The 13,314-nt window shown below is 47.5% G+C and overlaps 1 protein-coding gene across 4 annotated transcripts in view; it reads left to right on the top strand.

Annotated features, from left to right (window-relative positions):
• ABTB3 (ankyrin repeat and BTB domain containing 3) overlaps positions 1–13,314 on the top strand; it is a 278,896-nt gene that overhangs the window by 240,662 nt on the left and 24,920 nt on the right. Inside the window, exons 6-11 of one of the 4 annotated variants that reach the window (XM_074326261.2) lie at positions 756–845; positions 3,040–3,141; positions 5,107–5,200; positions 5,312–5,447; positions 6,154–6,374; positions 8,136–8,314. In XM_074326261.2, coding sequence (XP_074182362.2) covers positions 756–845; positions 3,040–3,141; positions 5,107–5,200; positions 5,312–5,447; positions 6,154–6,374; positions 8,136–8,314 — 822 coding nt within the window. The remainder of the gene's footprint in view (positions 1–755; positions 846–3,039; positions 3,142–5,106; positions 5,201–5,311; positions 5,448–6,153; positions 6,375–8,135; positions 8,315–13,314) is intronic. The other 3 variants (XM_074326262.2, XM_074326264.2, XM_074326263.2) reach the window with 3 other exon arrangements.

Genomic DNA, 13,314 nt, shown 5'->3' with positions numbered 1-13,314 from the left:
TATGCTTAGATGTCTTTTATGGTTTTAATTTTTTTCTCCATATCACTAATCAAACTAGAAATGATTTTGGTGTATGGTGTGAGATAAAGCTCTAACTTGTATGTTTTCCCCAATAGCTGCCTTCACAACACTGTTTATTGAAAAATCCATCCCTTCCTTCTGTTGGTTGTGGTACTTTTTAATAAACAGGAGCCATGGGAAAATATGGAATTTCTGAAAGCGATTCCTCATTTGCTTACCTTTTGCTTATAAATGATAACGTCAAACCAGGTGTCAGTGATGGGGCTACTCTCAGAGGCATCCAATTTCCCTTGACACTGACCAGCAGCTTATAGAGAGTAAAGATGACACTTGTTCTACTGCAAAAGGGAAAATATTAAGGAAACAGTGTTTGTCAATTAGATAGCTTAGATGTTACAGAATCCAGAAAGTTCCCAAGTGCTGTAAGTTGAAAGCAGCCGCTTGTTTTAGCAACACTCTTAGGTCTGTTGAACTCTAAGACAGACAAACAAAAATTTTCCAACTTAAGCAAAGATAAATACAAAAAAGGCAATTTATGCTCCCTTCTGGCCCCCATTTTGGGTTTCAAAATATGGAGGATTGTGACCGTATGTATCATAGGGCTGTTTATTTTTTAATGCTAGGCTTTGAGTACAAGCCTAGTCTTCTACACACAAGATTTTCCATTTGTTCTCATCAAGTGACACAGCCACCTTGTAAACCTTCTCCGTTCTCTGGTTTTTAACTCACCGCAGGGCATGACCCCCCTGATGTACGCCTGCGTCCGTGGGGACGAGGCGATGGTTCAGATGCTGCTGGATGCCGGAGCTGACCTGAACGTGGAGGTGAGGGTGCAGAGGGCTGCAGGGCCCATGGGCCTGGCAGTCCCGGGAACAGGCCAGCAAAGAGAGGGGGGCTTCTTTCTCCCGAGAGCCACCCCTGAGGGGCGCTCAGTCCAGCAGATAGGTCACAGCAGCAGACGGATTTCCTCCAGCCCAAGCCCCCAGCCCAACCAAATGCCACGGAGCTGCCAGCATGGATGTTTCACTTAAAAACTACCATTTTTCTCCCAAAATAAGACTTAGCCGGACCATCAGCTCTAATGCGTCTTTTGGAGCAAAAATTAATGTAAGACCCGGTCTTATTTTACTATAATATAAGACCAGGTCTTATAATATAATAATATAATATAATATATAATGTAATATAATAAAGACTGGGTCTTACATTAATTTTTGCTCCAAACGATGCATTAGAGCTGATTGTCCAGCTAGGTCTTATTTTCTGGAAAACACGGTACCAACGAACCTACGAGGAGCTCCGGCTTTTCCTTGGCTCAGCTGTACCAAGTCTCTGATTCTTACTGCTGATCCATTCCTTCTGGGATTGGGGCAGAGAGAGCTCTCCTGAGCCATCAGCCCTTTCCCTCTGCCTAATGCAAAGCTGGCCCTTGTTCCCTGAGCTGAGGTGTAGCTCCCTCTCCCCCACCAAATCCTGATTGGCTCACCTGGTTAGCAGAGTTGGAGCCACAGGTCTTAAAGCTGATTGCAAAGCTTTCTTGAGGCAGTGTGGTATAGTAGAAAGCACACCCCTACAGGCTTTAGAACTTGACATTGGCATTCCAATTCTGAAGCTGCTGCATCTTAGTAACTTGCTTTTGTGCTTGGGCAAGTGGTTTAAACTTCTGAGCCTCGATGTCCCCATCTGCGAAATGGGAGAATAATCACACCCGTCTCAGAGAGTTGTTGGAAGAAATAAATACAGAGAGTACCTGGCATAGTTTGGGACTCAGTTAATATTGGTTCCCTCCCCCGCCAAGGGTTGTACCGTAGTAGGTGAAGTCACACTTTTTTGCCGTGTTCTATGCTGTCTGAAGACCCACTCTCTCCGGCAGCCGGACATTGGCATACTTGGAGGCTGGGAAGTTAGATGTGCTGCAATCCTAACTCAGCAACCCTGGGAAACATTTTTAGTTCAAAATTAGATGCTCTTGAAGTCTTAGTACTGTGGGTTTTTTGGTTTTGGGGTTTTGGATTTTTTTTTTTCTTTTTTTAGTGAGATTTGTATTTATCTGAGGAAAGCAAGCAATAGACATAGTGTTGGATCCAGAACCATTTTGGATCTTTCACGTTTCCAGTATTGGGGATGTTTCCCCCCTGTTACGAATCCCCAAGCACTGTGCAGACCCCGGCAAGGGCTCCTCTGCGTGGGGTCCTGGTGGGGTTCTCTGGTCCTCCCTAGCCCATCCCATGGCTCCCAGCTCATGGCCTTTCCCCAGCGGGTGATGAGTGAACTCAACTGCTCTGAATGACACAGGCATCGCAGTTACATGGTCCCAGGAAAATTTGGGAGAAAAGCCATGTGCGGGTGCCAACTCTGCAGGACCGCAACCTTAGGTTGCCTGCCACCTGTGTCTTGGCCTGGGGTGTCCTGAGGCCTCTATATCAAAAGGCCAATATCAGATTGCTCATTCCTGGTGTGTCCAGGGTAGGTTTTTATGCCCTGTTTCCAGTAGCGTGAGGCCCTTGTCCACCAGGAAACCAGCAGAAGAGTGAGATGAGGACACTAGTGAGCTGTGACCTGATGGTGACATTTCTCCATCAGATGGGTGGTGGTCTTCCCTGGCAGACCTCCCCTTGCCTGGGATTTGCCGCCACCAGGAATGTCCCCTAATGGTGTGGATGTAATGGTAGTGGCATCTCATGCTATCTGACATCCTATAGTTCTCAGAACCACCACCCTTCCTTAAGCAGAAAGAGGAGACAGGCAGGTGAGCTTGCTCATTGTAGATGCCATGACAGCTTCTCCAAGGCACCTTAGAGGTAGGTGCTCAGAAGTCATCCATTTACTTCCTTTCAGATGAGAAGCAAAGGAATCTTTATTCTCAGCTACCCCACATCGCCAGCATTTCCCAAGGCACCTTCCAGGATGCCCTTCTGTACGTCTCTAGCCCACATGCCCAGCCACAGACAGGTCAGATTTGCTGGTCTAAGTATTGTGAAGGTCACATTTTTTAAAATAACTTCAATTTGTTTATAGGTTGTCAGTACTCCTCATAAATATCCATCCGTCCACCCCGAGACCCGCCATTGGACGGCTCTGACTTTTGCTGTGTTGCATGGACATATTCCTGTAGTTCAGGTATTAACGTATTTCCCTATCCACATCTGACCTTTAATTTCACCTCTTCCATTATGCAAATCTGTACCCCTCCCAGCATGCATATGCGGTAAGAGATTCATATTGGTTAATTACAGTTAAATATAGCACATTCATATCATATGAATGAAAATATTACATGTAATGATCTATATGGCCCGGCTCTAACCAATATGAAATTATCACGTACCTACACGCAGCCTCACACACAGAATGGCCAACCTACGAAATTGTTCCCGGTTGCTCGGGGGTGGGGCCTGAGCTGTGGTTTTTGTGGATTGGTTCATTTTATTTGTTGTACCGTGAACGAACATAAAACTTGGCTGGTGTGAGACCTTAGAACCTCCCATTAGGTGTGACCCCGGCATTTACACAGAGTCTAGTGATTTCCAACAGTGGAAAGAAGTATTCTTGTCACCAAGACAACCATTCCAAAAGACACTCGCTTGGATCCCAGTTCTTGAGAATCGGATCCAGGAGATCTAGCATAGGGCCTTCGCATGTGTCTTCTGAAACAGCTCCCCAAGCATGGAGAGATGTCCTCATCCGAGGTCCTTGGGCACATAATGTGTATTGCTTGCACCTTTTCTGGCTGTTGTAGCGTTGGTGTCCAGTGAATAGCCATCTAATACATTCTAGATCTTAAACGTGGTCTTCGCTTCGTCGAAAAAGAGAGATCAGCATCCGGGTCCATGACCACCGCTGACTCTATAGGTAGTGCTGTGCTTTAGGGACATCAGGAACTCACCTCCTTTTGTGTGGTCCAAGCCCCTGAAAAGTGTCGGGGCAGGGCACAGTGGGGCAGGGACCACTAGGCAGTGCTGGAATTCCACCGGAATCCTTTGTTGTTTCCTAGGCTATGGGAATCCTGAAGACAGATCCAAAGTCACGTTTCAGGAGGTTGAGTGTGCGACGGGTCACACTGCGACCTGGCTTCTGCCTGCAGAACGTCATACCCAGTCCACTCCTAGTGGAGGAATCTAAGAAAGACGGGGTCAGAGGTGGCCCGGCGGACTCAGATGCCATCCCTTAACAGGCAGTGGCATCCCTAGTCTTTAAATCAGGAATAGGAGCAGTGGGCGGCCCAGCAAAGCCAAACAGAAGTTAGACCACCTGTCTGGTGCAGGTGCACCAGTCATGGAATGCCAAGGAGGCGGCCCCCTCCTGGCTGCGCCCCCAGGGAGCCCCGGATAGGTAATAAAGAAAGCAGACACCCCGCTTCCCCCATTTCACATCAGCAACAGCACATTTACCTGTGAGTGAGGATCTGGCCTGGACAGAATCTCAGGTTTTAAGAAGCACAGATATCTTAGGGGATGCACAGAATGGAGTCCTATGAAGTAAAAAGCTCACTCTGCCTCTTTCTCATCATTGATCCTGGTAGCCAAGAAGCTGAGCATCTGCTGAACTGTCCCCTGAGCTAGCCGGAGTGTTCTAGAAGGGATTCTTGCCCTGGTTGGCCCTGGGGGGGCGGGGGGGGAGCGGTCCAAAAGGTCCTTCAGAACTCTGATTCTGTGGTTCTGAGAGACCACTGTCATGCTCTCTGACCCAAAAAGGGACTCATACAGCACGCTGGTGCTGTGGGCTTCTAGCTCGGTGCTTCTAGAAACATGGATGTACGCGTAAATCATCTGGAAAGCTTGTTAAATAATGCAGACTCATTCAGAGGGTCTGGGGTGGGGCCTGAGAGCCAGTGTTTCCAACAAGCTCCCAGGTAATGCTGATAATGCTGGTCCCTGGACCACACCTCAGGCACTCACAGGCTCTAGAAGATACGAGAGGCTCAGTTCATCCTCGAGGTACAATTCCCCTCACCCTGTGCACGTGGTCACTGACCCAGAGGGAGAGCAGGACATTAGCCTTTCACCGATTTCCACCCACTTTTTTCTGACCCCTCCTCACAGTGCATGCCCTTTAAACGTTTCAATGGCCACTTTTCCTCCGCAGCTCCTCCTGGATGCCGGGGCCAAGGTGGAAGGCTCTGTGGAGCACGGCGAGGAGAACTATTCGGAAACGCCCCTGCAGCTCGCAGCCGCCGTAGGTAAGAGTTGCTGATTCTCGCCCTGGCCGAGGGTCTCCAGCACCGTGATACGTCTGTGACTGTATCTTTGCTATTATATCTCTTATGAAACCCCCTTCTCTGGGCTTGCAGGCAATTTTGAGCTGGTTAGTTTGCTGTTGGAGCGTGGTGCGGACCCCCTGATAGGAACCATGTACAGAAATGGAATTTCTACCACCCCCCAGGGTGATATGAACTCTTTCAGCCAGGCTGCAGCCCACGGACACAGGTAGGCTAGGACGGGCCTAAGCCACAAGGTCCCAAAGTGGTGCTTGTTAAAAATGCAGATTCCCAGGCCTACCCCAGACCCACTGCATCTCTGGATGTGGGGCCCAGAGGCAGTCCAGGCCCCAGCCTGGCCAGACTGGTCTTAACTTCCAGCTTTCTGCTGAAGAGCCAGCTTCATGCAGCACACATTCACTTAGCCTGGCTTGTTTTGTCGTTTCCCAACCAGCATTCACCTCCTGGAGACTTCACTCTTGGCCAGTGTTAGTCAGACTACATCACGTCTCTGAAGTGAAGTGAGAAGAATCCATTTAAAAATAATAAAATCCTTCGTGTTTGGTTACTTCCTATCTACCATTCCTTTAGGATTTACCCCCATCCGGATTTATTACACAGAACCCCAAGTAAAGCAAATTCACTGGGGGGCGGGGAGGTGCAGGCTGATGGTTAAAAGGGCCGAGTTCTAGAGCCTCCTAAATATTTAAGGAAAACACTGAACTCCCACTTGTCCCTGAGGAAACACGGCCAGTTGTGCCCCACCATCTCCTCCATCCCCGAAACACAGTGCCCGTGGCCAGGCCTCCGAAACCACCACCCCGGAGTTGGTCCCGTCATTCCCTTGTCCCAAGTGAGTGGTGTCCCCACTTCCCCTGTCCCGGCAAAGCCCTTCCATCTCTGAGTGTCTTCCTCTCTGGGTTTATGATTGACAGGAATGTGTTCCGCAAACTGCTCGCTCAGCCAGAGAAGGAGAAGAGTGATATCCTGTCCCTGGAGGAGATTCTGGCTGAGGGGACTGACCTGGCAGAGACAGCCCCGCCCCCCCTGTGCGCCAGCCGCAACAGCAAGGCCAAACTGAGAGCCCTGAGAGAGGCCATGTATCACAGCGCTGAGCATGGCTACGTGGATGTCACAATTGATATCAGGAGCATAGGTCAGTTCTGAGCACCCTTTACCTCTGGGCACGGCCCCACTGCCCACCCAGCTCTAGGTCTTTCTCACACACACACACACACACACACACACACGTACACACACCCCACACGGGCTCAGGAAACTTCTCACATACTGACTAGAGTACTTCCAGGCTGCACACACACACACACTGTCCCCATTGACGACATCCTGCCAGCCCTGAAGACCCACCCTCAGGTCATCTTTCCATGATTCCCAAACTCTGGACCCTGGGAAGTTAGGAATTTTAATCACCTGGGAGCTTGTCTGAATACAGATTGCCAGGCCCTACACCCAGAGGCTCTTCAGTTGAGGGTCTGGATGGATAAAGGCTGGAAATCTTTATATTTAACAATCATCCCAGGTGGTTCCCAGTGGTTGGGGAATCACTGCTCAGAGCACCCAAACGCATGAAGCTGCAGCCGGAGGGGCAGCAGCTACCATGAGGAAATGAGGGCATCCCTTCCTTACCACGGCTCGACCCACTGAGCTTCAGTCGGCCAGAGCCACTCTCAGGAAAAGCTTGGGGTGGCTCTTCTTTGAGTGAGGTAGCCCCGAGCCATCTCCTCCATGTATCTGGGGACCAGACTAGACCAGCCATCACCAGTCTAGCGTCATTAGCACCCCTGCACAGGAACGGTGGGACCTAACCTAGGCCTTAAACACAGGGTGTGACAGGTGAAGGTAGACTGAGGGCCTGAGAAGGGGCCCCCTGTCGCGGTTCTGGAAATGGGCCTCTCTCGCAGAGCGGCTGTTTAGTATGTGAGACATTTGTACCTCTGCCCTGCGAGCCTACTTACTGTATTTCCCTGAAAATAAGACCTAGCCAGACCATCAGCTCTAATGCGTTTTTTGGAGCAAAGTTAATATAAGACCTGGTCTTCTTCTTATCTAATATAATATAATATAATATATTACCCGGTCTTATATTAATTTTTGCTCAAAAAGATGCGTTAGAGTTGATGGTCCAGCTAGGTCTTATTTTCGGGGAAACATGGTCGCCTGACGATGCAGCTAGAGATCTAATGGTCAGCTTGTTATACACAATAGCGAGACATGCAAGTTCTCTCGTCTGCCTCACCACGAGAGGAGAGAAGCACATCACAGCAGTCAGCTGCTGGAGAGGTTTCTGTTGAAGGAGGTAGACCTGGTAAAGCCTGCAGACGGAAATGTGGTTTTGCACAGGGGAAGGGGAGCAGCTGCTATAGCCTCCCCGTCTCCTTATTCAGTTACCTGTCTTAGCCAGAGCAATAGATGGTGGAGCCCACCGGTGGGTTTCACCAGCTCTCAGCTCTCATCTGGGCATGGATGTGCCATCCAATCCTAGGCAAGACTCTGCCCCTCCCTGAGCTTCTCCCTGTCCAGAATGCAGAGGGAATGGAAACGAATGAAGTCAGCACTCAGAACTATGTAATAGGCATAAGTTGTGTGCATAATAAGTCCAATATTCTGCACCATAATTGTATGTTGGAAAATGCAGTCCGTGATAATATGAGTAGCATGCAGAAATGGACACGCATAGTTAAGGGAATTGAATTATGACCTTTAATTTCAACTTCTGCAAGTCTCTGGGGGAAAAACCAACACTGGTTCTATTCATCACAAGTCTTTCTCTTAGTCTCATAATTGGATCATGTCCTGGGGAAAGGCCAAGTTTTCCATAAAAACATGCCTTCTCTTGTGGTTGTTTTCTGCCTTGCCCTCTCCTCCCCGCCCTGCCCCTCCCGTCCTCACCTCCCAGGTGTCCCGTGGACCCTGCACACATGGCTGGAGTCCTTGCGGATCGCCTTCCAGCAGCACCGCAGGCCTCTCATCCAGTGCCTGTTAAAGGAGTTTAAGACCATTCAGGAGGAAGAATACACGGAGGAGCTTGTTACCCAAGGCCTGCCCCTGATGTTTGAGATCTTGAAGGCCAGCAAGGTACGAGGGGTTTAATGCTATTGTGGTCATCGGCAGCAAACTAGGCTGGAGGTTCCCGATCTCTGTGCTCCCTTAGCCTGCTCCTGCCCTTCGGGTAGGATCCCTGTGTTAATGGCCATTGGATGTGGGGTGCACCCCAGCTGGATAAAGCTACTTGTGTGGTCATTTGTGGGTGGGGCAGCTGTTTGGCTGAATACCTGTTATGTTCCAAGGCACTTGGGCACAAAAGTAGAAAGATAACTTCTAACCCAGGGAACTTGCGCGAAAGCTGGGAGATATACCAACACATGTGCCCCAAAGGCATCTGAGATGGTTTATGAAACAATGTAAAATTGGGTGGCACAGGCTCTGAGAGGTGTGAGACGATCAGAGAAGGTGCCATTGAGGTGCCGAGACTAGAACAGGTCTGACGGACAGATAGGAGGCCAGCGGGCAGAGGGAAATGGGTGCAGCACCCTGGATGGACAGGGCCCTGCCGAGGTTCCTGGGAGCCAAGCCCTGGGGAAGGCTTTTCGGGTACAGAGGATTGGGTAAGCCCAGCTCTGACCCCTTGAGAGTCACCCCTTTTTCATGGGCCCCTAACTCCTCCTGGCACCTGCATTCACAGCAACAGGGAAATGCAACAATGCTTTCGAAACCCCAATCCAGCCCTTGGGCTATCATGCCATCAGCTCTTAAAAATCTCTTTGGGGTCACTTATGTGGTGATACCATAGAGACACCCAGTCCTTGCCAGTGGGCCGTGTGGCATTGGGTATGTGGGTGGGTGGGGAACTCTGAGAATGGACAGCTGTGGCATACCCTCCTCCGGCCAGCCATCGGGGTGGAGAGCCCAGGTCAGGGTGACAAAGGCCCCACCACTGTGGCTGTGGAAGCACCAGGGGGACCTGTCCACTTCAGAGTCTGTGAGGAGTTTGTGCCCCAGCCAAGACATACCCCAAGATTTCCCAGGGGCCACAGACGACAGGATAGCACAGTGGTTTAAAGCCTGAGCTCTGGAGCCCAACTACAGGAGTTCAAACCGGGCTCTGCCAGTTACTGGCCTTGTGACCCCAGTCAGGTTATTTAACTTCCCTCTGCCTCAATTTAACTAACCTCTTAGGCTGGTTGTGAAGATAAAATGAGTCAATGCCCTTCAAATTGTCCCTGCCACTTAGTGAGTGCTTTATAATCTCTATCGTAATGATGGCCTCAGCAGGGGATGTGGTACCTCCAGTATTTCCCAAGGGGTGTTCTGCAGAAACCATCCCCAGAGACCAGGAGCCTGTGAATACCAACGTGTATCCAGCCGAATGTCAGCCCCCTCTTCTCAGGATAACATTACCCCAATTTCTCTACTGCAGAGCCTTGAATAGCCTAATTCACAAAGGCAATCAGGTGTTTCCCAAACTCACCTGACCTTGGAACCCTTTTGTAGTGAGCTGTCTCAAGACATATTAAATGAGAACTTTCTTAAGCTAAAATATATAGTTCCTATTTCCCATACGCCTAAGCACATTATAAGGATTAACTCATTTAATCCTCACAAGCAACCTTTCAAGCAAGTACTATTCTTATCCCCGTTTAACAAATGGGGAGACCAAGGCACAGAGGGGGTGACTAACTTGCCCAAGGTCACACAGCTGATAAGTGGCAGAGCTGGGACTGAACCCAGGCGATCTAGCCCGAGCACCAGCCTCTTACCCCTTTGCCTCAGAACAGGCTTTGTGGAACTCTGGGGTCCCTCTAAGACAGTGGAGCCTGTGAAGTCACGGGGTAAATAGGCCTCTGAGCCAAAAAGGCAGCGTGGGTTCTGCTGCCAGACTGGCTGATGGGCTGCCTGTGACAGTGAAAAGGGCAGCAGGGATGGTCCCACAGTAAGGCAGCAGCAACCCCGCCAGCTGCTTTTTGAGCCTGGAGCACCTGGCCTGGGGTCCAGAGCGAGTCCCATTCAGTCTTCTCATGAACGCCCCGTCCTTAGCCCAGCATCTCAGGGTCCCCTTCAGGCTGGATTGGTGTTTGACGTCAGTTGACATCAGGTCCCACCGAGGCCCAAAATGGGAGCAGGTGTGCGGGGCCTCGGGTAATGAGCCTCAGCAGTGCCATTGAGAGCAAAACCTGCTGGAAGCTTTCAAAACCAAATGCTCCCTGCCTCTCACCCCTCACCCCCCACTCCCAACTTGAAAATAGATAAGAAGGCTTTCACCTGAAATCACCTAAGAAACCACCTTCGTGAAAAACATTTCCAGTTCTGTTCCCAGGGTCTGGTGTTCTAATTGGGTTTTGTTTGGGGGTGGTTTTTTGTTTGTTTGTTTTCCTTCACACTATAGTGGGAATTCCAAAAATTACTGAGGCATCCTGTGTTTTAAGTAAACCTAACCTATGGATTTTGAAAGTAAACTTTATTTTGAAGTCTGACATACATACAGAAAAGCGCCCAGATCATTACGATAGAGCCTAATGAATTTTCCACAAGGTAAACAAACCTACCTGTGTGGTCAACACCCAAACCAAGAAATAGAACACGGCTAGCACCCCGCCGCCCCGTCCTGCCCCACTTAGCCACTACGTCCCAAACAGGCAGCCAACAGCTCTGATAGCCGCAGCTGGGGGCCAGGAAGAAGGGAGGGGCCTTGCCCCTCTACTGGTGTCATGTGTGGACTAGAGCCCACTCCCAGGCAGCTGTACTGATAGGTCATTGAGGGTGGGAGGAGCCAGAGATGGGGCGGGGCAGCTCCTTGTAGGCAGAGGCAGTCAAGGAAGGATGGTGTATTCAAGAGTCCGATTTGTTCTTACATGGGGTTCAATGGCAACCCCTACTGGTGAAGTGTGGTATTACACATCACATATACCAGGCATGAAGGAAAAGGTGACAAAGTGTGAAGTCAGGCATTCCCCAAGCCTGGGTGATAGCCCTGTGGTCAGATGCTGTGGGTTTATTTTGCTTTTCTCTTTCTAGGTTCTTGAGGTAGAAGCTCAGACTATTGATTTGAAACTTCCTTTTTTCTTATGTATGCATTTGATACAATACATTTACTTCTCAGTTCTACTGTAGCTGTGTCCCAGTTTTTGATGTTTTATTTTCATTCTGCTCAGTGCATTTTTATTTCCCTTGAAACTTCCTTTTTGACTCATGGCTTATTTAAAAGTGTGTTATTTTGTTGCCAAGTATTTGGAGATTTTCTGTTGTCTTCCTGTTTCTGATTTCTACTTTGATTCCACTGTGGTTGGAGAACATATTCTATATTATTTCAATCCTTTAAAAATTTTGAGATTTATTGTAAGGCCCAGGACATGGTCTATCTTGGTATGGGTTCCACAGGCACTTGAAAAGATGTGCTTTCTGCTATCGTTGAGTGGAGTGTTCTATACGTGTCGATGACATCTTGTTGGTTATGATGTTGTTCTATATCGTATACATTTTCCGTCTAGTTATTCTAGTTGAGGGAGGGAGTGTTAAAGTCTGCAGTTATCATTGTGGATTTGTCTGTTTCCCCTTTCAGTTCTATCAGTTTTTGATTCACGTACTTTGCTGCACTATTGTTTGGGGCATACACATTGAGGACTGCAGTGTCTTCTTTGTGTCTTAACCCTGTTTTCATTATGTAATGCCCCTCTCTGCATCTGCTAATTTTCTTTGAAGTCTCCTTATTCTGATATTAATATAACCATTCCTGCTTTCCTTTGATTAATGTTTGATATTTTTTTCTATCCTTTTACTTTCAACTTGCCTATGTCATTATATTTGAGGTGATTTTCTAATAAATAGCATGTAATTGGGCTTTTCATCCACTCTGCCAATTTGTGTCTTTTAATTGGAATATTTAGACCATTTATATATTATTCAGTTATTGATACTTTAGGGCTTAAGTCCGCCCTCTTATTTTTTGTTTTCTGTGTGGTCTCTCTTTTCTTTTTCCTGCCTTTCTGTGGAGCACTTGAACATTTTTTAATTCAATTTTTATTCATCTATCGTGTTTTTGAGTATATCTCATTGTATAACTTTTTTTAGTGGTTGCTTGATGTATTACATTATATATACATAACATTGAAATCTACTGGTGTCATCATTTTACCAGTTCAAGTGAAGTATAGAAACCTTATCTCCCGTCATATCCCTTTACCCTCACCCATTTATGACATATCCGTCTTTAAATATTTCATCTACATACATTTAGATCCACATCAGACTGTTATAATTTTTGCATCAACCATCAAACATAATTAGGAAACTCAAAAGGGAAAAAGAAAGCCTATTATATTTGCCCATATTTTTGCTTACCATATTCTTTCTTCCTTCCTGATGTTCCAAAGTTCCCTCTTTTATTTTTACCTTTCTGTTTCAAGAACTTCCTTCTGCTGTTCTTTTAGGGTAGGTATCCTGGTGACAAATTCTCTTAATTTTCCTTCATCTGAAAATGTCTGATTTCCCTTTAATTCCTAAAGGAATAAAACCAGTAAATATTTTTACTGGTTATTAATTACTTAATATTTTTCTTTAAGTCATCTTACCTTCCCTTAAATGTATTTAGAAAAGAAACATTATATTACTACCATAAATAGAAAACTCAACACTTTCCATGAATAGAAGGTATATATCAAAATAAATGGGTGATGATTGAAAAGCACTTCAAGTTCATTGTATGTTCAAGTTCATCTTGTACACAACTTCACTGGGGTGTGTGACACATTCGGGGCTATGTGCTGACCTCGGGGAATCCCTCTGGGGCCGTACAACCTTCCCACCTCTACCTTTTCCAGATGTGCTCCAGCAGAGAGGGGCTCACTGCTCACAAGTCAGCCCAGCATATTCGGCCTGTCTGTAGGGACGAATCGCTATTGATGATGGATTGAGGCAAAGAATTTACTGTCAGTGACCCTGGAAAGTAACAGTAATTCCACATTCTCTTGATTTTGAGATACAGTTTTTTTCACCTTTTTGCATTTCTCAATTTGAAATGGAACTGAAAGATGGATGTGTATTTTTATTGCATTGAGTTTTTTTTCTTTTCCTAAAAGCTG

This window comes from Rhinolophus sinicus, chromosome 1 (assembly GCF_057876585.1).
Source record: "Rhinolophus sinicus isolate RSI-liver-muscle chromosome 1, RSI-T2T, whole genome shotgun sequence".
Taxonomy (NCBI): domain Eukaryota; kingdom Metazoa; phylum Chordata; class Mammalia; order Chiroptera; family Rhinolophidae; genus Rhinolophus; species Rhinolophus sinicus.
Note: the sequence above shows the minus strand (reverse complement) of the source record. Positions and strands in the feature narration are given on the sequence as shown.